General features: G+C 33.9%; 3 protein-coding genes across 12 annotated transcripts in view; 2 read left to right on the forward strand and 1 right to left on the reverse strand.

Annotated features, from left to right (window-relative positions):
- Window positions 1-26,219, forward strand: part of LOC140665318 (DNA-dependent protein kinase catalytic subunit) — a 66,578-nt gene that overhangs the window by 39,561 nt on the left and 798 nt on the right. The window contains exons 2-14 of one of the 3 annotated variants that reach the window (XM_072891280.1): window positions 10,508-10,637; window positions 11,379-11,569; window positions 12,731-12,893; window positions 12,977-13,092; window positions 13,221-13,601; window positions 13,759-13,937; window positions 14,049-14,302; window positions 14,893-16,387; window positions 16,513-17,344; window positions 17,637-21,820; window positions 21,951-22,482; window positions 22,683-25,040; window positions 25,206-25,914. In XM_072891280.1, coding sequence (XP_072747381.1) covers window positions 10,511-10,637; window positions 11,379-11,569; window positions 12,731-12,893; window positions 12,977-13,092; window positions 13,221-13,601; window positions 13,759-13,937; window positions 14,049-14,302; window positions 14,893-16,387; window positions 16,513-17,344; window positions 17,637-21,820; window positions 21,951-22,482; window positions 22,683-25,040; window positions 25,206-25,914 — 11,521 coding nt within the window. In that variant the 5' untranslated portion in view covers window positions 10,508-10,510. Of the gene's footprint in view, window positions 1-10,382; window positions 10,638-11,378; window positions 11,570-12,730; window positions 12,894-12,976; window positions 13,093-13,220; window positions 13,602-13,758; window positions 13,938-14,048; window positions 14,303-14,892; window positions 16,388-16,512; window positions 17,345-17,636; window positions 21,821-21,950; window positions 22,483-22,682; window positions 25,041-25,205; window positions 25,915-26,219 lie in introns of those variants that run through there. The other 2 variants (XM_072891279.1, XM_072891281.1) reach the window with 2 other exon arrangements.
- Window positions 6-9,443, forward strand: LOC140664650 (uncharacterized). Of its 8 annotated transcripts, none has more exons than XM_072889957.1 (6): window positions 6-398; window positions 469-534; window positions 6,324-6,477; window positions 6,762-7,122; window positions 8,995-9,169; window positions 9,348-9,443. In XM_072889957.1, the coding sequence occupies exons 3-6, from the start codon at window positions 6,423-6,425 to the stop codon at window positions 9,417-9,419; spliced, it is 663 nt and encodes a 220-aa protein (XP_072746058.1). In that variant the 5' UTR covers window positions 6-398; window positions 469-534; window positions 6,324-6,422; the 3' UTR covers window positions 9,420-9,443. The 8 variants fall into 8 exon arrangements, 5 of the variants coding, with proteins under 5 accessions (XP_072746058.1, XP_072746060.1, XP_072746057.1 ...); XM_072889959.1 differs by having other exon boundaries at window positions 472-534; XM_072889960.1 differs by having other exon boundaries at window positions 137-208.
- On the reverse strand, window positions 1,258-4,251 carry LOC140665082 (juvenile hormone epoxide hydrolase 2-like). The gene is made up of 6 exons (XM_072890799.1): window positions 3,997-4,251; window positions 3,695-3,887; window positions 2,492-2,840; window positions 2,173-2,366; window positions 1,770-2,010; window positions 1,258-1,657 (listed from the first exon to the last, which is right to left on the reverse strand). Exons 1-6 carry the CDS (start codon window positions 4,180-4,182, stop codon window positions 1,432-1,434), a joined length of 1,389 nt encoding a protein of 462 aa, XP_072746900.1. The 5' UTR covers window positions 4,183-4,251; the 3' UTR covers window positions 1,258-1,431.

Consider the following 26,219-nt stretch of genomic DNA (forward strand, 5'->3'; position numbering starts at 1 on the left):
GCCAATATTTTCTCCATAGTTATCTCCAAAGTTAGCTTTAGCTCTATAGGTATCTCATATGAATATGGAAGATATATATGTAGGAATCACTGACGAGATATTATCTTGTCAGTGTAGGAACTGACGAAAGAGGCGTCGCGTAAAAAATACAAGGGAAAAATATAACTCTCTTCAATTCTACGTCCTGTCATTTTTCGAATCGAAATAAGTATGTAAAAGCATCGAGTGAAAAAAACGCGCTTTTTTTCTCATTGAAAAAATAATTTTTCATACGGGAAATATTAATTGCGTGTAATATTCAGTGAAACGAAGAAAATAATCATTTTAGTGGATTTCGCGATAGTCGTCATCTTGTAATATCCGAGAGCTGATTCGTTGGATTCGAACCAATGAAACGCGTGTGTATACTCTGTTGCAAAAAAGTAGTGTACGCAGACATACTAATATTTTTGTAGTTTATGTTTGTAGCAGTTCGCCGGTTCCCGCCTTCTCGCTTTGACAAGATTTTCCATATCTCGTGCTTATCGTTATCAAGTAAGTATTTTTAGTCTATCTTTTCCTTCAGTTTCTCAATAGTTTATTTTAAAACTATAATTTATGATATTTTAGAAAAACAATATTTATTAGATAATTTATCGATATTTAGAATATATCAAAAGGAAATTATAAACAGAATCATATCTCATAAAATCAAACAAACCACATAAAATGCATTAAAAAATACAATTTATATATATATATATATATATATATATATATATATATATATATTTATTCGGTTTTTTGACATTTTGATTATCGAAATGCAGCATTTATTATTTGCAATCATACAAAAACTGCATCATTTTTTGCAAACTTCTGCTGAAAGTCGCTATATTTTGCACATAAAAATATTATATTAACATTAATATGTAATATATATATATATTTATATATATTAATATATTATTATATATATATATATATATATATATATATATGTGTGTATATATATATATATATATATATATATATATATATATATATATATATATACACATAAATATAGAATATTACCTAAAAGATATGATGCTATTTTAAAATACAAAAAGGGACTTAAAAACTAAAGAATAATATATGTAATTTATATTTTGCAATTCCATGTATATATATATATACATGTATATGTATATATATGTATATATATATATATATATATATATGTATATATAATTTTTTTATTATATATATAAACCTCGTAAATTATACAATTTCTTTTAATTCAAACTTTTCTCTGGTACTTTTTCTACGCTCTCTTTGTTTCTTTTTTTCTTTTATTATGTTATCTCCTATCTATTTTTTATTAATTTTTTTTTGAAAACTTTTTTAAAGATTCAAATATTTGAACTTTTTTTCTTATTCTCATGCGCACATGTGCATGCATTAGATAAATCACAAATCTTTGTCATGTTTTTTGTGCCATACTTCCATCTCATCAATAGAAGCCCATATATCATTTGCAAGTAATTCAGGCTCCTCAAATGCTGCAAAATGTCCACCTCGAGGCATTTTAGTAACGCGTAAGAGATTCACGTATCGTGTTTCGAGTTTACTTCGAGGTTCCTCCGCGATTTCATAGGGAAATTGCGCGCAAGCGGTGGGTACTTTTACCAATGTTCTGTAAAAATATATCAATTTTAATATTTACAACTTTTATTACGAGGATCAGCGTGCTAGAATAGTATAATAAAATCGTGTCGTAACTCGCGATGATCATTTTATATACGTACTTATTCATGAGATTTCCCAATACATAATTTTCCTTAGTAAACATTTCGGCATATATTCTCATGGCTGTAGTAATGCTATTAGATGTCCAATAAATCATTAAATTATCAATCAACTCGTCGTACGTATATTTTTCCAACAATCCACCATCTTCTCTGAATTTATAAGAACTATTCGTACCAGTCGAAAATTTCTCGAGAATATACGCTGCCAAACCAGCAGGTGAATCATTTAGCCCTACTCCTGAAACACGCAATATTAACGATATTGATATCACTCGCTCAAAAATATCTTGAATCTTTAATTTTTATCAGTATTCCTTTTTTTATCAATATTTATTTTCAATGAAAGATATATTAAAAATTAATTCTTTTTTTATGCATATAATTACATTGCAATACGTACCGACTGTATCCGGCTTTGTAGCTTGGATATGAAAGTATCCAGTCTCTAATAAGAAGCTTTTGCCTTCAAACATTCGTGATTTTTTAGATTTTTTTATCGAAGGCAAGAAAGAAAAAAGACGATTGTACAGTGCTTGCTTGATTAAAGATTTTATTCTCGTTACCAAGCACATGTTGGAATGCATACCTAGCACGCTACAATTTGCACAATATTAGCACGTTCGCAATTTTTACATATGAATGCTGAGAATCTTTTTTTTTTTTTTTTTTTTATTAGTGATATGTTTAGAGTTTAGATAGTAATAAAAATAATATCTTACTGTTGTGGAAACAGAGTCGACATAGCGTTGACAATCACCGCGCCCCAATCACCGCCTTGTACGTAAAACTTATCGTAACCAAGTCTCAACATAAGATTTTTCAAGACCATGCTCATTTGAATAAACGAGAGGCCAGGTATCGTAGCTGCACTGGAAAAACCGAATCCAGGCAAAGAAGGCGCTATCACTTCAAATACGAAATCATGCTCTGGCCTCGGCGTCGTCAATAAAGGGATGAGCTTGTAAAATTCTATTATCGAACCGGGCCATCCGTGTAAAAGTAACAGTGGTAAGACCTGTTTTTTTTCTGCGTTATTTGGTTTTACGCTAATAAAGTGTATGTCCAATCCTAAATTAAATACAAGTAACATATATAGCAATTTATAACTAATTTAATATAAATTGTTAAGAAATAACATGATAACGTGACAAAATAGGTGGATATAAGGCGATGTATTTGTAGAATATTCATAATATTCATTATCTTTATCACCAGACTGTTTATCAGTGTGTACATTAAAGATCTAAATCTCACGTGGTTTTTACGTATAACGAATTGAAAAGCAAAGTCGATTACGCAATAGCAAAATTATGTGTGTAATTGATATGCACGCATAATTATACTTCAATTTGTGAACTTTGTTTTACGAATTCAAATTTATTTCGTGTTTATGATTGCACAACGTTTATTTTTAACTGCTTATAACTTTTTGATTTTTGATTTTTTAATATTTTTAGAATTTAATATTGTTCGAATTTTTTATTATAGATAATTTCCATAAGTGAAAAATTTCCGAAATGAAAAATACTTAATTAAAAAACTTTAGTTAAATTTAATACTTTTTAAAATAGTATGATCTAATAGTAGTGAGTAATAGTAAGCTTTTAATATTTAAGAAGAATTAAATTGCTGAAAATATATTTTATCTATGCGACATTATATTCAATAGAATAATTAGTTAATTTAGAGTATATATTAATATATTATATTACTTTCCGCATAAATTTTCATAGATAAACATCATTTTGAGTTTTCTAAATATATATTAATATATCTTAATATTTTGATATATAAGACAAAAATAATAATTTCATTATAATAGATTAAATAAGCTATTAAAAAAATACATTATTCTTCTTCTTTTCGAGAAAAAGAATGCTTTACTTTTATTCTTTTTATTTATTAACAATTATATTCTTTACCTTGGATATTAGTTTTAAAATGTGGATATTGATTCATGAATTTCTGACGTTCCTGAAAATTGTAATCATCTGCCCAGTAATCTAAAAGTTTACGTAAAGCATCCGTGTTAGTGCCATAATTCCAGGCAACATCTTTTAACGGTGGTGTCAAAAATCTAATATGCTTTAATCGATACTTCAAATTTTTCACGAGCTAGAAATAATTTTTTTTTTTCGCTTAAATAACCACTTATAATTAATTCGAACTTTTCTACTAAATAAGCCTTTATTATGTCAAATCGTATTGATTGTCAATGAATTACCTCTTCGGAGAAAACGATCTCAAATGGTCTGATATCGTCATCGATAGAGTGTTCGGTACCGGGCGTCCACCAAATCTCCGATAATTTCTCTGGTAATTTAGTTTTTTTAGAATAATATCTTATTAAAGCGTAGACAACTGAACAGCAACCGATAGCCAAAATCGTAGTTACTAGAAGATAATCCATTTTGCCCGCAACCCGCAAATTCAATTTTAATTGTCAGAGAATCACGTGCGAAATGACTCGTGCAATATCTCGCTGCATACTGACGACACGCACTAACAACTCGTGTCGCGTTTCCTGAAACTTGACAGTCAAATTTCCGTATTCTCGACAACCGTTATTCTTAACAATTCATATTCTTAATAAGAATTATAAATAGCTCTCACTTAAATAAGAATAATATCGTCAATAAATAAACTAAATTTATCAGCTTTAACCTTTAAATCATTGATCTTTGTAAAATTATTGTTTTAAATACACTGGATTATAGATTTTTATATATTTTTGACTCGTTATTATATTATATGTTTTCAGTTTCGATTCACGTCTCGCTCTCTACAGCCCTTGACAATATTGTTCATATTCTTAATTTTCTTAACTTAACTTTATTATTAATATCTTTTTTTACTGAATTTTCAGAAAATAGTAAATAGAGAAAATCTAGAGAGCATTCAAAGAGATAATTTTACTTTTTTTAAGCGCATATTAAAAGTTCCGTACAAGTGTCAGTGTCGTCAAAAGAGCATTTAATCAGCATATCAAGGACATATCTGCGGGTATTTCTTTCTTTATGAGGCAGTTGTACTGATTGTGAGAGAAAAAAAAGAGAAAATGACATTGCAAACTTTCTCCTCCAGCTGCACGTCTGCTATAGTAAACAGCATAATAAAGTAGTCCAGTATATGTATGTATAGTATAAAGTACAGTATAATAAAGTAGTCCAGTATATATAGTATATGTAACGACTACTCGGTATTTATGAGAGTTTCGTATACTACGCTCAATACACTTGTCATACGTAATTGCGTGATTATATGAATAAAATGACTAAGCGAATAAGATTTGCCTTTACTCGATGGACTTTGTAAATATACATAGATTGGTGATACACATCACTTTTTTTTCTGCTTTTCTTACTCATGTTTTTTATTTTATATAACAGTTTTCATAAAGCGATATATCAAAATTCGAAGTTTATTAAAACAATTTTAATGTTATAGATTGAATGAAATAGAAAAATAATTTGAAGAGAGAGAGAGAGAGAGAGAGAGAGAGAGAAATAAAGAAAAAAAAGAGAGCATTAGATCTTATCCGTTTTGATATCTACTTATGCAATCATCTCATAATTAATCATGTATTCCTAAAAATAGTAAGAATATAAAATAAACTGTCATTCAATATTCTTCCATATAAAATTCCAAAAATGCTGATAATCATGTACGAGCGTGATGTGACAATCCGACTCGACGGGAACATTTTGTTTTGTGTAGAATGACAATAGACAACATAGAGGGCCAGGCATTTTCTTAACTCAGGTATTAAAATTTAGAAAAATTTCGAGAACGAATCCGTTGGCAGATAGGAATGCTATGTGACAAACGCAAGTTATCCCTAGTTTCAAATAATTCGGAATGCAATTAAAACAGAGTGAATATTTGCACAATTTCAAGATTCGTGACGAGATAAAGGCAACATTCAACAATACGTGTTCAAAGACAGATAATTTCGCCCTAATAAAATCTATATCTATGCAAATTTATTAGAGTCTATTTAAGACCAAGGACGTTTTTGTACATAAGCACTCTTTAAGTTTTTGCTCGTTGTGTATGTTGAAGAACTCAAGTGGATTCTCTTTGATTGATAATACATACAACCTTGTCTCGAGAGATAGTAAGATCTTATTACATATTAATTGTCATGTGTTTATTTTAGTGCTTCATTTTTAGTGCTAGTTTTTCATGTGATAAAAAGTAGCCTACTCGACCAAGTTGCAACGTGTCCTTTGATCCTGTCGAGACTTAATCGACACTAATATCTATCATTATTTTATATGAATATTATTATTTTGCAGTTTATATGATATTTAACAAAACGTGTTCAGTTTGAGGGTTAATACAAAACGTGTTCAGTTTGAGGGTTAATACAATTTAAAAGAGCGAATATGAGCATTGTTATATTTACATTCAATCGTATCGACTTGTATATTCGAATATTTTTATATTCAATATTTGCGTGTTTATTTTTCGCGAAAATTTGTGTGAACTATAAAACTGTTATGCATTCCACAATTTCAACATTTAAAACGAGTACGTGTTTAATTTTAGACGATATTAATATGGAATTAATCCTGATAACAATATAATTAGAAAAAGTGCTTGTCAGCCAATTAATTTTTCTTAAAGAAACCATATTGCATAACCATAATGGATATTACAATGCAAAAAATGTGGATTATCAGCTTCATGATTTTAATACTCGGTAAGATAATATTTCACATTATTTAAAATTTAATTTGCTAATTAATAAAATAAATTTACTATAATAACAAAGTTTTATATCTGAAAAATTAGTCTATTAATAACAATTTTTTACTTACAAACTTAATTTGTTTTTATTAATCTTAATTTATATCAATAATAAGCGCGCATTTAATAATAAATCTAATAATAAATTGTTATTATTACAAAATGATGGATATATATATATATTGAATTATTAGTATAATTATCTCTTTTTAAATCTTATTATTTTTTTTTTTTTAGCCATTGCAAATATGAAATCAACGAAGGATATAGATACAAAAAATAGTACAGTAGTATGTAAATACAATGTGGAATTAAGTACAGAACACAATACGAAAAATATTACAGAATTAAATACTATACAGACTATGACATTAAATAGTACAAATATAAAATATGATAATAGTACAAATATAAAATATGATAATAATTCAAATATATTAAAACATGAAAATTCTTTTTTATATGTTTCATTGAAAAAATATATATGCATGCAAATTAAGTATAGAAAAATAAAAGTATGTGTACCGATAGTTATAGTACTATTAATAAATATTGCATTTATCCTGATAATTCTGGCTATCGAGTATAATTATATCAGGTAAATGGAGTTTTTGTATATACAGTCTTGTATATGCAGCCATGTCCAAAATTATTAGCACGTTAAAATTGAAATTTCAAGCTTTAAAATGTTGTTTTAATTTTTTGTCTGTGCGATGATTTTTCATTGAGTATCGACATTATTTTTAAAAAGTATAGTTTCACAATCATATAATTCGGCAAAAAAAATCGTTGGAAAATAAAAAAGCGTTTTGTAGGCAAAATGTTATTGGAAACTGCAAAGTCAAAAATACGTAATTTTAGGAAACAAAACAATGTGTTGTTTAAAGCATAAAACGAAGAAATTAAAAGAATTTTTTTAAATTATTGATTGCTTTAATGCGTTATCGGTAGTTTAAAATTTTATTTTCCTTGTTCTCATCTACTTTAAAAAACAACGCATTGTTTTATTTCTCAAAATTACATACTTTTTGATACTTTATAGTTCGAGAAAAAATAATAAAAAGACTTCTTTCGAAAAATTTAAATCAAGTTTTATAAACTTAATAACATTTTACCTACAAAACACTTTTTTAAATTTTCTTTTTTTTTTATGAGTTACTTGATTTTGAAAATTAAATTTGTTTTTTCTAGAAATAATGTCGATATTCAACGAAAAACGATCTCAGACAAAAAATTAAAAAAACATTTTAAAACTTAAAATTTCAATTAATTATAACATATATATTTTCAATATTTGAAATTTTTTTTTATTTTTAAGTATTTACATATTCAAAAGAAGAAAAAAAATTAAAAGTATCTTATAATTTTGAACATGGCTGTATAATATATATATATATATATATATATATATATATATATATATATTTATACATTTTTTAATCATACACATATATAATTATGTACATAGGCGCCGAGGGGACAAAGCACTTCTCCCCTCCCCCTAATAATTTTATTAAAAGGACGTATATATAAATTCGATTTTAATAAATATTATTCAAACTTCTTTGCATCTGATCTCTCTATTTTTCTTGTACCATTAATTTTGCAAGCGCTTATTTCATGATAAGAATTTATTTATAATTTTTTTGCTCATTTTCTTTCTGCTTTTTGCTGCTTCAATTATGATAATGATATATATGTTATCTTCTGATATAATATCTTCTTAAGCACTGTAAATGTCGCATATCTTTCTCATCAATAACATGTATTGGGTATTGAATTTTCCAAAATTTGCTAATATTGTATTTCAATTTATCAATAACTTTGTAGTCCTAATTGTTTAGCTAATACTGTTCATTTAATCTAGTTCAATATTCAAGTAAATTTGGAAAATATTATCAATAATTACAGATAATATAAATACTTGTACATTCTACTCGTCTCAATCATCGATGAATAAATCAATTTATTTCTCAAACGATTTACACAACCGGACATCTCACTTTGGAATTGGAGCAAGATAAGGAAACGATTAAGAAATGATTCTACTCTGAATCAAAACAAATCTTGCCCGTCTTTTAGCGATTTCGATAGTAACATTAAGCAATTGTAGATAAATTTACGGAGGTACTTTGTTAGAGAGAGACTTTGTTGAGAAAACACTAAACTTTATATATATTTATTCTTTACAGTAGAAATTTCTCACCATATTTATCTCAAATGAAGGCGAATGTTCTTAACCATCTTTACTATATGTCCCAAAAATTATATTTTTTATATTTCTTTTATAATGAATCATAGAATCATTTTAGTAGCTGTGCTACATTGTAAACAATCTTTTTATCGTTATATATCTTATTGTGACATTTTTTATTAGTATTATGCTAGATTATCTACACAGTTTAAATACTAGATTATGTATGCAAAAATTGTTTACATATAATTAAGTATTGAAACTTTTTGTTTTTAGAATCAATTCGCCCTGTCATGTCATACGAAAATGCTATCAGTCGATGCGCCGTCATCGATATATTGTTACTGAAAACGATATTGAAATAGGTAGTATTTGGGATGCTAGACATGCATACAACAATATGCTCGCAAGACGCAGAGAACAGGAAGCGATGAGAATGATATTATATTACGTGAGTAAAATGATTATTAAGTATAAGTAAAAATATTTGCGATTATACATATATCATCATAAAGAAAAAGTTCCAAGAAAACATTGTTGATGATTTAAAATGCATTATGCATATATATATATATATATGTAATTTGATTAGAGATAAATTGTTTTTAATTAAATTGTTTATTTATCAGGATGCAACTCCAGAATTTGATTACAACAGCAATACGGACTTTGTTCGCCAACCTCAACGTCAAACTGTATGATCGTATGATTAACTTTAATCAACACAAATTAATATAAATAATTAATTGAATGAACATTTTAACTTTACATTCAATTAATTAGTTTTAAGTTTCTTTTAAAAAATTTAAATAATTTAAATTCTTATTTTTTTACATTTTTTACTACGATTATTCTCATTGTTTTTTTTATTTTTTTAAATAATTTTATTTCAAAAAATAAAATTTTCTAAAATAAAATTTTGCCATTTAAAGAAAATATAATCAAATCTTAGATTTTAATAGTAGACTATACATAACAAATAACAAATATACAAATAATAAATTGATATCGACTTTTAAAGTGATTAAAAATTTTAATGACAAAATCTAAGATTTTATTAAATCAAATTATTTGATATTCGTAATATTAAATAATTTGTTTAATAAAATAATCTAAGATTTTTAAAACAAATCAATAGGTTCTTTCAGCTAATGCTGCATCATTGTTTGTACTATTATAACAATGTACGAATAATTTAATATAATAATACTAACAATATTTTAAAATTTAACACTCGCCTTTTTCACACAAATGTAAGATATATTTAAATGCATGTTACATATATCAACTTATTTTATATAAGAGAGTACGCATATTAATATTTGTTTAATTTTATTGCAACTTATTATATAATATGCAATAAAGTAAATATTGTTCTGTTTTTATTATTAAAAATCTGTTAATATTAAAAAAATATTGAATTAAATTGAACCTGTATTAAATATCCTCTCCCGATTACATAGCACATATAGCTTAGTTCACACCGAGCACTTGATACGCGTACTAAGGTACTATACTAGCCAATCATGGCCAGTCTTCTAAAGAATAGAATGGCTATGATTGGCCAGTAGTATTTAATACGCGTATCAAAGTATGTCGGTGTAAACAAGGCCTATATGTCAAGTAGATCACGTGTTTAATGACGTATTTCACACATGCGCACGAAAGTTCATTCGGAGAAATTTGTCCCGCTTATTTCCAACGATGACAGATAGTTGCGCGTTGCGGTTATGTAATAACCGATAGTTACTGGGTGCGTTTGATATTTTGAGTTCGGATACAAAAATGGAAAATGGATTCTTATCAAAATTTTATAGAAACATTTCAACAAGCTATCGCCACCAAAGATTTTGTAACTTTAACAAGCAATTTGAAGAGTGGTCAAGAATTTCTCGCGATTGTTTCACTTGAACAACGTGGTAAGTATAACAATTACATATAAACTGTATACATACATCTTATAAAGATATTATTTTTATTATAATACTATTTTTTTATGTAAATTACGATATATAGAACATCTTTCTCTCTCTCTCTCTCACTGTATTAGATCCTAATGAGAGGTTTTATTCAATTTACTTTACATTAGATTTTTTCTAAATAAAAAAATTTCAATATATAAATATTTTACTGTAATTTACTGAATTTTTAAGATTCTACATTAAACTTTAATAAAATGAACAGGTTTAAAAAGGCATAAAGAGCTATAAAAAATATGACTTTAATAATCAAAAATAACATGAAAGGTCACATATAGATGTTTACAATTTAGATGTGCGTGTGGGCACTCACACACACATCTAAATTATAAACATCTATATGTAAACTTTCATGTTATTTTTGATTATTAAAGTCATATTTTTTATAGCTCTTTATGCCTTATTAAGCCTATTCATTTTATTGAATTAGAGAGAGCTTTTTTACTTGATTAATTAAACTTTAAATTACAATTTTGTTAAGTATAGATTATTTCATCAACACTCCCTTCATACTGTTATTTTAAGTATATCTTACATATAAAAAATTATAAATATAATTGGCTTATATGTACTTATTATTTTAAAATTTTAAAGCTATGCAATATTGTAATATTGTATATATATATATATATATATATATATATATATATATATATATTTATGTATATATTTGTTTTTTAGAATCAATTGTGTGCAGTATATTTGATAGAAGAGATGGCTTGCTGTGTTTCCTTTACAATGAACTTAATAAAGAATGGCATTCAAATAGAATTATCGATAATGCATTTACACAGGGATTTCATTTTCTTGAATTTTTTATTAAAAATTTTTATACAACTTTGTACTTTGCACAATATGTTCTTCAAATTAAGGTACTATATTGACAAATTATATATATATAGATATAAAACATTAATAAATTTAATTGATAAGTTTATTTTATGTCACCAGTAATAAAATTTATTGAGTGTTATTATTATTCGACCAAACTGGTTAAAAAAATTTTATTTAGTCTTAAATTGGCTTTACAAACGACGATGTTTCGACCCTTGGTTTAGGTCCTTATCAAGTCTCTCACGGCCTGACTCTTCAAAAAGTTAAAAACACGTTCATGCAACATAACACTTACACGTCAGTACAAAGACTGTTTTGAGTCTGCGCTGACGTGTAAGTGTTATGTTGCATGAACATGTTTTTAACTTTTTGAAGAGTCAGGCCATGGGAGACTTGATAAGACTGTTTTGAGTCTTTGCGCTGACGTGTAAGTGTTATGTTGCACGAACGTGTTTTTAACTTTTTGAAGAGTCAGGCCGTGGGAGACTTGATAAGGACCTAAACCAAGGGTCGAAACGTCGTCATTTGTAAAGCCAATTTAAAACTAAATAAAGCTTTTTTAACCAGTTTGGTCGAATAATAATAACACTCAATTAATAAATTTAAAATAAATCTGATATATAGAATCTTTCTTAGAATTCTGAGGTATGTGCATGGACTTTAGTGTTTGATATTATCATCATGCATTATTGCAGGAATATATGTTTTCTATGCTTCTTTCTGTTGTGATATTTAAAAGGTATATATCTACTTGGTACTTGTGCTTACTTCATGATAATGTGATCATATAATAATAATATAGTAATAAATACATGGATTTCTCTCTCTTATCTCAATCGTCAGGGTTCATTTTATTATATATTACCATATGCACATGTAAAATTTGCTTAGATTATGAGATAGTGACATAACATAAAACATGTATAGAGTATCTTGTTAGATATCTTACATTTATGTTATCTTGTTAGATAATATAATTACTTTGTTCTTAGATAAATACTAAAATATGAATAATTCTACTTGTATAAATCATGTACATACCTCTCCTTATTGTTAATATAGTTTGAGTACAAGAGTATTACATCACTTTTATTTAAGTAAATAGTACTTTGAAGAAAATTTTAATATCCTATATTTTTACACATTTTATATGATTTAATTGTAATAACGATTCTTTCTATATGTATAATATGTTGTAGGCAGTGTGTGAGTTAGCGCTGAGTAGAAAATGTTCTCTTTATATTCAGAAAGCTGCTTGTAATGTTTTTACAAAATTGATAGAGTTATTCAAAGATTGTGACTTAAAACTCATTGAGACAGTGAACAAGTTTGTTCATGCATACCCTAAATATATTATAAAAGGTGAATATACATATAATAATTTAATTTAAATTATGTATAAAGAGTAATCATTTCATAGTATTCGTGTTTTTTCTCTATTATAGAAAGAAGATTGATATTTTATGTTCTTGGTAAAATAATCAAGCACAATGGAAATATCTGTTCATCGCAGAGACATTTGGATATTTTTATGCAAGTGTTTTCTGATGCATCTCAAGAGGTAAAGCTGACAGTAACGATTCATATCTTTAATTAAGTTAAAGTTGTCAAGAACTAAGAATATATAACATTATATATGTATCATTAATTTGATATGTAATATTGTATAATAATTTTTGTTGTATACAGTATCGATCAAATACTCGAAGTCGCTTACCCAACGACTTCCACATATACTTTGATGCTGTCGCGGACATATTGGATAGTATTGAACAGCCAGAGATTTTAAGAAATAAACTCTTTAAATTGTACGAATGGATTAAGAATATCAGTCAACTGGATAGGCAACCACTGATGAGATCGGCGATCGAACTCTTGAATCGTCATATGAATTTGTTTCAAGATTATTTGTATCTTGATTATCAACATTGGTATAACGTTCTTCGATATTTATCACGCAAAACAACCGATTCTGGTGTCTGTGGAAAGCGTGCATTGAAAACATTTTACCGAGTTATCGGGCAGATTCTTATAAAGACAGATAGTCAAGATGCACAAAAAGTAATAGTGGTAAATAAAATATTGTGTAAAAGAGAAGCAAGAGACTTTATATAGTATTTATCATTTTTTTTTTTTTGCTTTTTTTCCAATTTATATTTAGAATAAAATTATAGAATAAAATTCTATAATTTCAACTTTATAATCTATAATATATTTATGATTTCAGTATTTTCTTGAAGATTTTGAAAGAGAATTCAAAAATACTGACTTAGATCTAACCACTTTGCAACTGGTTGTTTATGGATTTAGTCAAATGGCTGCCCCATGCAAATTACATCTGGATAAGTTTAATATCAGATATATGTATTCAATTTTAACTAGTTACGCACTTCCTCTTTGTTCCAGGTAAGAATGAAATACGTTATATATATATATGTCTAATAATAAAATCTTATTTATTTTAAATTAAATTGTTTGATATTAATGAAGCAATTTTGTGTATTTTTCTTCTTCAAGCAAACAGAATAATTCGACACACATAGAAAACATCTGTTGTTATCAAGAAGTGCTTTCGGAAATATTATGTCACATGACTGACGTTACAATTGAAAAGATTAACGTTCTTATCAAACTCAGTATCTATACGATCAAAAGATTTCCTGACTTGATAATATCTAATAACACACTCGCTGTTTCAGCGTTGATTAAAATTATTAGCAAACTTGTAACTATTAATAAAAGTCTACTACAACAATATCTTGATAATATAAGTAAGTAAATAGATTAATTTTCATAATTTATATATGGTACTTATGTGTGAATTGAAACATGGATTAAGGTTGTGATTCCATAAAAATAAAAATCTCAGTCTGTGTTGAATATATTTAACAGATTTTTTCTAAAGAATTATATAGTATATTTTTTAAAAATCTGAATTAATATATATCTAAATATATATATATATATATATATATATATATATATATATATATATATATAAAATATTTAATTATATAAAGGCTATAAAATCAAGTTTTCATTTGAGATTAATAAAAAAATATTTTTTTTGTGTCTTTCGTTGATAATAGTATTTAGAAAAAAATCGATATTGGATCAACTCAAATATTTACAGAAAAAAAAAATAAACACTGAAAATGACATTTTTCTCGATAACTCAGGAAATAATAAAATTAAAGAGCTGAAATTTTGAGGAAAATTTTTTTTTACAATGAGGAAATGAGAGGCCAAGTATTACTTGAAAACTCGTCGGGGCACTTTTTGTATGCTTATCCGGCTATAGCCTTTATATAAAATATTTGCTCTCGGGAGTTCTTGTATTAAATCTCGTCTTTGTGATTAGTTTACGACGGCATCGCTTGGAGCTGTTCGCACACGTTGGCGCTCGACGCGGAATTACAACGAGAATTAAACAACTTAAAACAGTCACCGATATACTACAAGAATTACCTGCCATTATGGACGGAGCTGTTGAACGTCGAGAGATATGTCGCTTGCGGATGCGAGCAAATGGCGCAACATGTGGCAAACACCTTGATGAATGTGTGTATCACATTGATTTATCGATTGGATATACGTGTAAAACGAACAAATGAGGACACCGTATACTCGGACGTGGCCATTACTCAGAGCGCCTTGAACCAGGCGGACTTTCGCGTGTTTACAAATCTTGTAGATCTTTACGTTGATGTAATCGACGTGTCGGAACCATCGCTATTTGCCAACATCGTGTATAAATTTCTCTATGAGATTGTCAGACTGTCGTACAGACATCCATTGATATCTGGTTTCTATAAACTTATTCGAGTTGGTATGAAGATCTTTGTCGCTTGCGCGTCAGAAGAAGAAGAGGATACTGAAGAATCACAGCGGATGAAAGAGCTTTTATCTAATTACTTGACACGTACTCTTGATCTAATTCCTACGTTTTCTAATGAACTGCTAATTGCATGTCTTTACCTGATCCTGAACGCGCCCCACGCATACTTTAAGGATGCGTTGCCACGCACGCTGCCGGCATTCAGGATCGCGTTTACTGTCGGTTTGAGCAATCTGGAACTCGCGTACACCGCGCTTACTACCCTGGAGACCTGGTTTGAACAAGAACGAAAGCAGGAACAAACGAACGAATTGTTGCGCGAGATTGTAGCGTACTTGGAACCGTATTTGCGCAGCACCGGAAGCCCCGTCGAGGTCTCTCAGGATCTGACGGTGATGACAGCGAGAAATCGCGTGAAGCGTGTCGAAGTTATTGACACTGCATGTATGCTACGAAACTTCCAACGGCGAGTACTGCTGTTCTTCGGATCGCTCGACCATGATTTGCTGTCAACCTTCGTGCACGATCGTGCTTTCCGTAGCACCGGGGCATCCTGGGATCGCAAAAATCTAATCAAATATACTTTACCGCTGCCGGACGCACGACCGAATATCCATTTTGATCGGATGTTGCCACGGATAATTGCATTGGCGCGCGAATCCAGCGACCGGCGCACCAAGATCGCGGCCTGCGAGGTTCTGCATTCGATGGTAGCACTCATCATCGGCTCCACCGCACGACACCTGTCCGGTCCGGAGAATCGTTTCATCGCTCTCTATGGAACTCTGTGCCCAGTCATGCTCGTGCTTGGCTGCGATTCCGACGAAGTCGTACGCGGTCTCTTTCAGCCGTTGACGTTGCAGCTGATGCGTTGGCTTAGCTCCAGGCTCATGCTATTGTCACCCGTGATCTCACCCGTTATCGATTCACTGTTCGACAGCTTAACCAACGACTCGAATCATGCGTTGCGAGAGTTCTCCGGCACATGTTTGGCAGAATTTACACGTTGGTCAATCAGGTATGTTGGAGCTTTAGCACTTTTTGTTGTCTACAAAATGAACAATTCATTTTTATCTTTATTTATTTTTGCACTCAAAAGAGGCCTATTGTAAAGAGCATATGTAACATGGATTTGTCCATTAGGCAAGCATCGGAAGTGCGAGAGATTCAGTCAAATGTGCATCAGATCATTCGAAGGATCAACGAACTCGCACTGCATCCGTCGATGCGTAAACGCGTAGCCGCTGCCGTAGCCTTCAATCACCTTTATGCAATCCTACGAGAAGATGACGATACAGTATCGATCTATTGGCTAGAAATATTTTACTGTTTCGTCTGCAGTTTGAGTGACGAATGCGACGATCCATCGATCGCGAACGCGCTGGCTCATGTCGAAAAGGTGATAAAATTCAAGGCGGATCTTCTAAACGCACCCGGTCCACCCGATAGGAAGAAACCGCACGAGTTTGAGGGCGCGACTTTGACCCACGCTCTGTACTGGTTGCTGTCACGGTGTGGAACACTCGACGAACGTTGCCGAACAAAATGCATGGAATTGTTTATCAACATATCGCAATACGTCGATAGTTATCCGCAGGAAACGATGCAAATTTTTGTCAAAACTTACGGGATCGATCGATTGAACGATATCGTTCTAAGAGGCTTAGAATCGAACGTGGAAGACATTTCTGTCATTGGCAATGTCACGCCGTTCTTGAAGGCTCTGAATTGCTACGTGTGGTTGATGGAAAACCAATTGCTGTCGATAGAAACTCTCTTTCCCGCTACTGATGATGAACAAGAATACACAATCTTTTCTTGCATTCGCAGTTTCACTCATCAATGGCAAATAAACGAGGATTTTTCGACAGAAACAGTTGCGATAAACTCCAGGGAACTTGACCAGTTGCTAACGCTACAGTGTAAAACTCTGATGGCTATATTGAATTTTATACAAATGCTGCTGAATATTAATGTGAGTCATGCGAGCTTATCTAATTGGATAATCAAGCGGATTTATCGAATCAAATTAACGATTAGCTAATAATAAAATTGATTAGAGCAAGTTATAATTACTAGTGAAGAATAAACTAATTTATTAATATATTTATCAATTTATCAATATATATTAATCTTGATTTAAAATTAAAGATAAATATGTATTAATCAGATTTTTTTAATGTTGTTTTGATAAATAAATACATATAACTTTGTCGAATAACTGTAATAAAATTCTGTGATTATTTATATGATAATCTTTTTTTCAGATTAATATTCTACCGAAATCTTTGTGGGATGAGTCCTTGTCTACGTTAACGATCAAGTGCATAATGTTTCCGCGAGCGGTCGGTTTCGACGTCAGGAACATCGAAATGACAGACAAGTTGCCACACGTTCTGGAAATTCTATTAAACACTATGAAATCGCGGCTTGCTTCTGCTTTACCGAACACCTTTAACAATTGTCTCTTAAATTCCGGCCAGGAATACGTTGCGAAACTTCTTAATTTAGACTACATCGCGCAAAACGACCTCAGCGACGATTTGATTCAGCACGTTAACGGTCTGATTCTTCTACAGCGATGCGACATGCTCGATCGAATGATTCTAGAAAAAAGCACCTTCGTGAATGGCGAGAAAACGATTGAGCATATCTTCAAGTTTCTAGTGAATGAACGCATCGAGGAATGGATTTGCAGCAATTTGAGCGCACAAATGATTGAATATTTAAGAGCTCTGATGGAATTCCAACTTTCACTGGTCTCATCGACGATCGAAACACCTGTAATGGTGATACCTAATGATACTCGCTCGATAACCGAGACATTGGTGAAATTTATATCCAACGGTACTCTGATTATTGGCGCAGATTCCGCGCAGATCACTCACGGCGAGTACTTTTTGAACATGTTTAAGAACGCGATTTTCAAGTTTATGTTGACACATATCGGCGCAATCACGCTCGTCTTTGACGAGATGTCGTGTCACAATCCATACTTCTTGCTCAAGTGGCTCGAGGATCTGCTGCTGTACCTGAAACACCACAGACGCGAATTGCAAGTTCACGTAGACACGATTGTAGACGCGATCCTGCGACATTTCACATGCCTAAAGAACGCTACCTGTAACGTTGACGAAAAGAGTCACAAAGAAAGTTGCAAGGAAAGATTGATAAATCTTTATGGCATCATAGTATGTCTCAATTCAAAGCCCGTGAAGATTACGCAGGATTCCGCTTTTTCCGAGCTCTATAAATGGATTCTAGGCGAATTGCTAATCGACAATAATGACTTCGAGTATAAGACGCAATTATTGCAAAAGTTTTTTATTTGCCTGACAACGGATCACGGCGATGACACTCAACCTGAGTTGCGACAGATTTTGTTGTCTCTAATGATCAACATGAAAAGCCTGTGTCCGAATTTATCCGAGACAAACATAAACGCCATGAAGATGATCGGCTGTTTTGAAACGCTGTTGACGTTGCTATCGACAACGAAGTCACTAATCATGCTCGAATGCGTGATACGCTTTGCAGCTGGTACCGGCAATCGTCTGTTCCAGGACGGGAAGATAGAAGAGCATTTGCGAGAATGTTATCGCGGAGCATCTAACGAACACACTCTACGATTATTGGAGATGACGTATAACGTGTTTATGAACCACGGTGCAGTTTCAACTACTTGTATCTCCGAAATAGAAAGACTCGATGTTCTGCATGGATTCCTTTTGCCGTCGTTCAAATTTTGTGACGCGATTGTAATCGAATGGTTCTTCGAGCGAAACATTCGCGAGTTGCACGAATACGCTAATATGCTCATCACCAGCAGCGACAATATGAACGTAATAAGACACACTATTGTATCCAAGATCGGATACTTTGAACTGATAACGACTATGTTCGCCATGGTGGATATCAACAAGCTCATCGGCGTGAACGCGACGATTGCGCTACACGCTTTGCATCGAATCGAGGCTGACAGGGAATTCATTCAAAATTTATACAGATACGCCAACAATACGCGAGCTCTGAAGATTACGCAATCCGAATGTAGCGAGCTCGCACGTCTCTTGCACTGCTCTGCGTACAACTGCGAGCTAGCAATCATCAGTTTGAAGGAGGAGGAATTTTGCTACAACCGCGTTTTTGCCGAGAATCAGTTGCGTGGTTTCTTCATTTGGAAAAATATTGTGGATTGCAACAAGCGTTACCAGCTAGGTCAAACTTTCAAGGAATCTCCGAAGACCCGCGAGATCGCCGTTAACATGAAGTCTACGACTTTCAACATAGACAGATCACGACACAGATACGCATACGTTCACAGTTACGATCTGTCAGCCTCCACGCTGTGCGAGGACATCAATGCTTACGATTTTAATAGAAGCGTCCTGCTGTCATTCAATCCTCATTCCACCTCGACGAGAAATCTCGATGATTTGCACGACGCAACGAACGTCGCCCTCGAGAGCGATGATTTCAACGAACACGAATGCATGCCATATATATGCGTCTTGTTGCGACGTATCAGAGAAATCAGCGTATTGAGCAACGAATTGCCCAAGTGGCTGCAATATTTCCTCGATGCTCTGGCATCGTATGATCAACCCAACATTAGACTGTTCCTGTTGAGGATCATCTGGAACGTGGTTGATGATGTGTTCAAGCCTTACGCCAAATTTATGCTGACACCGATCGTCAAAGCCGTCGCCAGTTACCTGGAACAATACGATTTAAATTATATTATTACGGACATTCTGGAGATACTTATGGATTGGCACGACGTGGCTGTGCCGAGTAACGAGGATGACAGAACGCAAGCTCAGAGACTCTTCGAGACGTTCATCAACAAAGTATTGGTAGACAAAGTAGACTCATCTAACAGTGAACGACGTGTGTACGATTATAATCTCAGTCTAATGAAGACCATGGTGGAGAAGTGGCACAGCTATCTACGAGTGCCGAATGTTATATTAAATAAAAAAATGACATCTGCACCAAAGGCCGCAGTATATCTCATCTTAGTACTCCTCGACAACGGTATGACGGAAGAGATTGTTGCAAGAGACAACATCGTGAACTTTCTGTTGCAACCGTTGCGCAATTGGAACACACCCGAAACGGACAAAACACCTCTACAGTGCAGCGAGTGTCTCGGACTATATCTGAAGTCTTTGGATAGCGATAGAAAGAGCAAGAAAGTAAGAGAGAAAATCTCTTCCGTCCTCGGTTCCGCGCATCGAAATATGATCAAACAGGTGAAACGCATTGCTGTTCTCTGCCGAACTTATCCCGAGGTTGTCGTGGATTACATCAATGTGACGCTCAGTGTAATGGCCAAGAATCTAGAATGGGGAAGATCATATTGTCTGGAGATATTCGCGTTGTCGATGCCAAAACTCAGCACTTCGGATGACGAATCTGCGAAAATTCTGATGAATAATCTGCATCACATAGAGTTCCAGAAAATATTGAAAAATCGAGTAACGTTTTGCGAGAAACTGGCACTGGGAATCGTCGGCAATTTAGTAGCAACTATCTCGCCGTCGGATCTATTGGTCTATGTGAAACTAACGATCCCGTACATTAAAGATATAACTACGGAACATCGAAAATTAGTTTACGACATACTCATGAAGGTTTACAAGAAATACTCGGCAGACATGACGGCGGACAATGATGCGATTCTTGAGCTGCTGTCCATCAGTGTAGAGAATCTGCTGGCCGGTTTGTTGGATCCGTCACAGGAGCTGCAAGACAGAATACTGCGATTCTGGACGGAGGAGACGAAGCTCAGCACAGAGAAATCGAAGAATCGATTATTAGGAATTCTCACTATGCATTCGATACGTCGGATAACGACGATGAAGACGTCGTCTGAAGACGACGCGTTCGCACCCTTCATGGCGCTGTTGATGTTGCAGTTGGTTACCAAATCGATGGATTACAACAAGAACATATTCGACGCACCGTTGCTTGAGGACTGTATCTTCGAAAATTACAAAGTAGCTGTTTCCTGGCGAAGACGAAACCTAAGCTGCATGACTCCGATGTTTGTCGAGTCGCTTGCCTCGCAGATGAGCTACGGCACCTTTTCTCAGATAAGCGCCGATTTACATAGCACTCAAGTAGATTCCTATTCGCGTCTCTCGCGATACTCGGATATCCCTCTGAGACTTCGTGCAACGCAGGATTTGCAGTTTGAACCAACTCTTGATAACGCTGAAGCTGCGGAGACGACTTTCAATACCGAATTCGATCGAGCGACAGCAGCATCTTCGTCGAGACAACCATTGGGGGACACAACGATGCGTAGGAAACCCTTTAGAATTCTGGCAAATTCAACGGATGTCGCAAACATCGTCCGTCGTAAACAAATACAGAGGAATGTGCAACGAGCAGAAATGATAAAGCAAGAAAGTATCAGGCAGAGAAGTAGCGTGAGATTGTACAGGTAAGATCAGACTTTGCCTCCAATGTTTTTTAGATTATATATCGCGAATAATTGTATATATTTATAATAAATAGATTATTGAGATTTATAATAAATGTTAATATTTTTGTTCTTCCGCTTTTATTCACAGAGATTATAGAATCGGAGATTTCCCCGACATTGAAATATCTCATTCGAGTTTGATTGTACCGCTTCAACAATTGATAAAACTGGATCGCTTAATCTGTAAAGACTTAACTGTGTCATTAATTTGTTCGTTGATCGAAGAAACGATCGAGAGGGAGAAATCCGATGACTTTTGTCGGGCTGTCGTGATCAATTTAAAGAGAATTCTGCACGATTCGAGCGAGAAAGACAGTTCTTTCAACGCCATTATTCTGGAGATATTGCTAAAATTAAACGTCACCGACTGCGATCCGCGAGATATAGCGAAAATCTCCAAAACGAGTAGTTTGGACGTTCTCGGTGCTCTTCTTCTGGAACGTAGTTTGCTGCCTGACCCGCGGAACGATGACTTGCCCACGCCGAGCAAAAGAATGCGAAGATGTGACAACGAAGAGATCGACAATTGGGTGCAATTGGCATCTCTCTATAAATCACTGAATGACGTCGATATTGTTTTGAGTATCTTCCAACGACAATTTTTCGGTGATAATATGCAGGTAATTTTCGATGGTATTTAATTGACACAAAAAAAAAGTATAAATCCATTTTATAAACTAATAGAAATCGAGTTTGAAAGTCATTTTAAATGTTGATCAAACTAGTCTCTTTTTTTGTTGTTTTTATGTGGACCTTTAATCTTTCCATCTGGAAAAAATTCTTTGATTCTTTTTAGAAAAAAGACTTATTCTCTTCTTAGGAAGCTGCTGCCGCGGGAGTAAATGGCGATTGGATTCAAATGAAAAACGACTACACAAGTGCTTACGAACAAATTGAAAATCAGTCGATAAAAGAGCATTGTTTTCAAGGATTACTCGAGGCTGTCGAGAATTTGTGCGATTGGTCGGATATCGATCGACTTGTGAAGAGCCGCACGAAGGGCAATCTGAATGGTGTCTTGAATGACACCTGGAAAGACTGGACGATTCCATACGCTTTCGACTCTTATGTACATATGTTGGCAGAGAAAAACTGGATATCGAGGGCCAACGATTTGCCAGTCATCCAATCGTGGATGGACGATAGAGATAAATTAAAGTATCTTAAGCATGTAGTAGGCAAAGATCTGATCATATTTCTGCTGATAGGTAAAGAACAGCAGCGACAGGCCACCGATCTATTAAACGAGTTTCTGGACAAAACGAGAGAACAATGGGTCAGTTTGAGTCCTCTGTGCACCGAACAAGGAATACGCGAATTATTAAAGTTGCAGGCCCTGAACGATCTCAACGCTTCGCTCAAGGTTTTTCGATCTATGGATGAAGCGAACTATCCAGATCAGTTATTCGCGTTGTTAAACTTTTGGTCGTCGAAAATACCAACCAACGTTCAAGACAATCTCGTGCAGTGGAATAAATTAGCCGCTTACCGAACGTATTCCTCAATGTTATTTCAAAACATCTCTTATGATATGAAAAAAGACGGCAATATGGACAAGGATAGGAAATTGCGCGCGTTTGAACGGATGAATCAGAACAATTGTCGGCTTCGACTAAATATCGCCAACGCTGCGTTGCACCAGAAACATCGATACATCGCCGAGAAGCAATTGTATTATCTGAGCGAAGCCGTAAAGTTTTCGTTTCTAGAGCTTTCATGGCTCAAGGTTAGAATCGAGTGTTTGCGTGCCGACATTCAAACAGATGCGCGCACAAAGATATCTTATTATGCTACTTGCTGGAACGATTCGCATGAACTATTGAACAAGTGCGACAAGCGACTATTCAACAATAATATTGTCGTCAGACAGCACATCGGTGAACTGGCTTCGAAGATCGAATTTTCAAGCAGGGAGAACGCAGAATTCGCGAGCGCGTTGGAGAATAACGCCCAGATCCTTTACACGATAGGAATCACAGAATCGACGCCCGTCATCGACTTGAATATCATCCGAGAGCATTTGCTGCGGTACAGCTTGAACAATCTACGAGTCTGCTGCGAGGAAGCGACGAGGACCGCTACCACTAATATTGGCGAGCACTATTGCGCCCTGGCCCGACACTGTTATGGCAGACTGATGTTCACCGATATGAAGGACGATGAACTTTTCCACGAATTCCTGTTATCCACTCTGAGAGCTATGCGTTATGATTATCTGGATGCGGCACACTATTTTCCCTGCTTGCTGAGACCCGAACGGTTGCGAGACGAAGAGACGCGTACCACATTCGTTCGAGAATGCGAAAAATTGCAACCATGGTTGTTCCTACGCTGGCGGGATCTGTTGTTCTCCCATCTGGGCACGCCATCGATCGCAGAGGCGATTGTGCCGATCATCGAGGGACTCGCTGAAACTTATCCCGATGCGGTAACTTACACGTATCACTTAGTCATCGAGAGAAACCCCGATATTCTCCAGAACGGAAACGTTCAACGAGTGCATTCACTCTTGCGCGACAAAGCGGAGAAGTACGGACAGTTCTTGCAGGCGATACAATACGTAGTGCAACCAGAACTATATCTTAAGCACTATCTCGATGAAGTGATGAGGGAATTGTCGCGAGGAAGAGGAGCGGCGGCCATCGAATCGCTGCTGCGAAAAGTTTATCCGAGCACACAAGCGGCAAGAGACAATAATCCTCGTCCGGGTGATATCTATCGGACGATCGCGAAATACGAAAGCGAGATAAAAGCTTTGAATCCTGGCGATCGCGATGCCACGCGAAATGAAATACGAAGACTCAAGGAATTGTTGAACAGGTCTCTTTTGAAACGCGCGACCAAAAACAGACTGAATGATTATAGTCCGTTTTTGCACAAATACATGGGTGGCAATATCGAGGTACCTGGCCAATACACCGGTAATAGGAAACCTATTCCACGTTATCACGCGAGAATAGCGTGTTTCGAGCCACGCGTGGCGGTCATGCGATCACTACGCAAACCGATTCGCATTGGCATAGTGGGCGACAATGGCAAGGAGTACAAATTCTTGGTGAAATTCGGTGAGGATCTAACGATCGATCGTGGCCTGCAACAGCTGTACGACACCATGAACAGGACATTACGCAATGATGCGAACTGCAGACAAAGACGTTTAACCATAGACTCGTATGAGGTATATTTTTTCGTATATAAATATATAAAATATATGTGCATAGTATCATTATTATAGTACTATTATCTGTTTATTAATATTTATCAAGTTTTTAATTTAAATACTATACACATATAATTCTCTTTACTCTACTCTTAATCATTCATAAATCTTCTTAATTCGTAGGTGATTCCGTTATCGAGATCATTCGGTCTCATACAGTGGATTGAAGATACGAAATCCCTGGAGGATCTGGTACGCTTCACTTTATCGAAGAAAGAGAGCGATCGATGCGAGAGCATTCGCGAGAGATACGCGATGTGGATAGCGAACGCGACACCTTCGACGCTTCGAATTGTCGATCAGTACAAGGAGGCCGCGTCCAGATACAGCTGGCAAACTGTCACAGAACAGATGGAGCGTTTCGTCAGCGAGACCAGGCAAACGGCTCTGCGCGACGCTTTCGCCGCCGTTAGTCCATCACCGGAGTGCTTCGCGATGTTAAGACGTAACTTCATCGCGAGTTATGCGACGATGTGCGCGGTGCATTGGCTCGCAGGTATTGGTGATCGTCATCTGCAGAATACCCTGGTGCGCGTAACCACTGGACGATGCCTGGGCATTGACTTCGGCCATGCTTTCGGCGGCGGCGTGCGTGCACCCGTACCGGAACTCGTGCCATTTCGTTTGACACCGCAGATAATCGAGTTACTGCGGCCCTTCACCGAGCGCGACCTCCTGGCGACGATCATGACCCACGTGATGCGGGCCCTGCGCGACGACCGTGGCCCGATCCTCGCTTGCATGGACATCTTCGTTCATGAACCCGTAAATCGGTCTTCGAGTATCAATGACGATGAGACAACGACGAAGAATAACGATGAAGATGATGCAGGTAATGCGCAAAATGAGAACATTATGAATTTTACAGGGGATTTTCTTCGCTAAAAAACATCAAATTCCAATTGCAAGTTATACGTGAAACATACTTATTAATATATAAGAATTTATACATATTCTTATTTACATTTGTAGAGAATAAGTATAGATTTGTCAAGTATTTTTTAATACATGATACAACTCTAATGAAAATATAAAAAGCATATATATAAGTATGATTATTTATAGATAATACATTCTTTTTAAATATATCTAACAAGTTTATTATGTACATGAAATATAAGTTCATAGAATATATTA

Source organism: Anoplolepis gracilipes, chromosome 4, assembly GCF_047496725.1.
Source record: "Anoplolepis gracilipes chromosome 4, ASM4749672v1, whole genome shotgun sequence".
Taxonomy (NCBI): domain Eukaryota; kingdom Metazoa; phylum Arthropoda; class Insecta; order Hymenoptera; family Formicidae; genus Anoplolepis; species Anoplolepis gracilipes.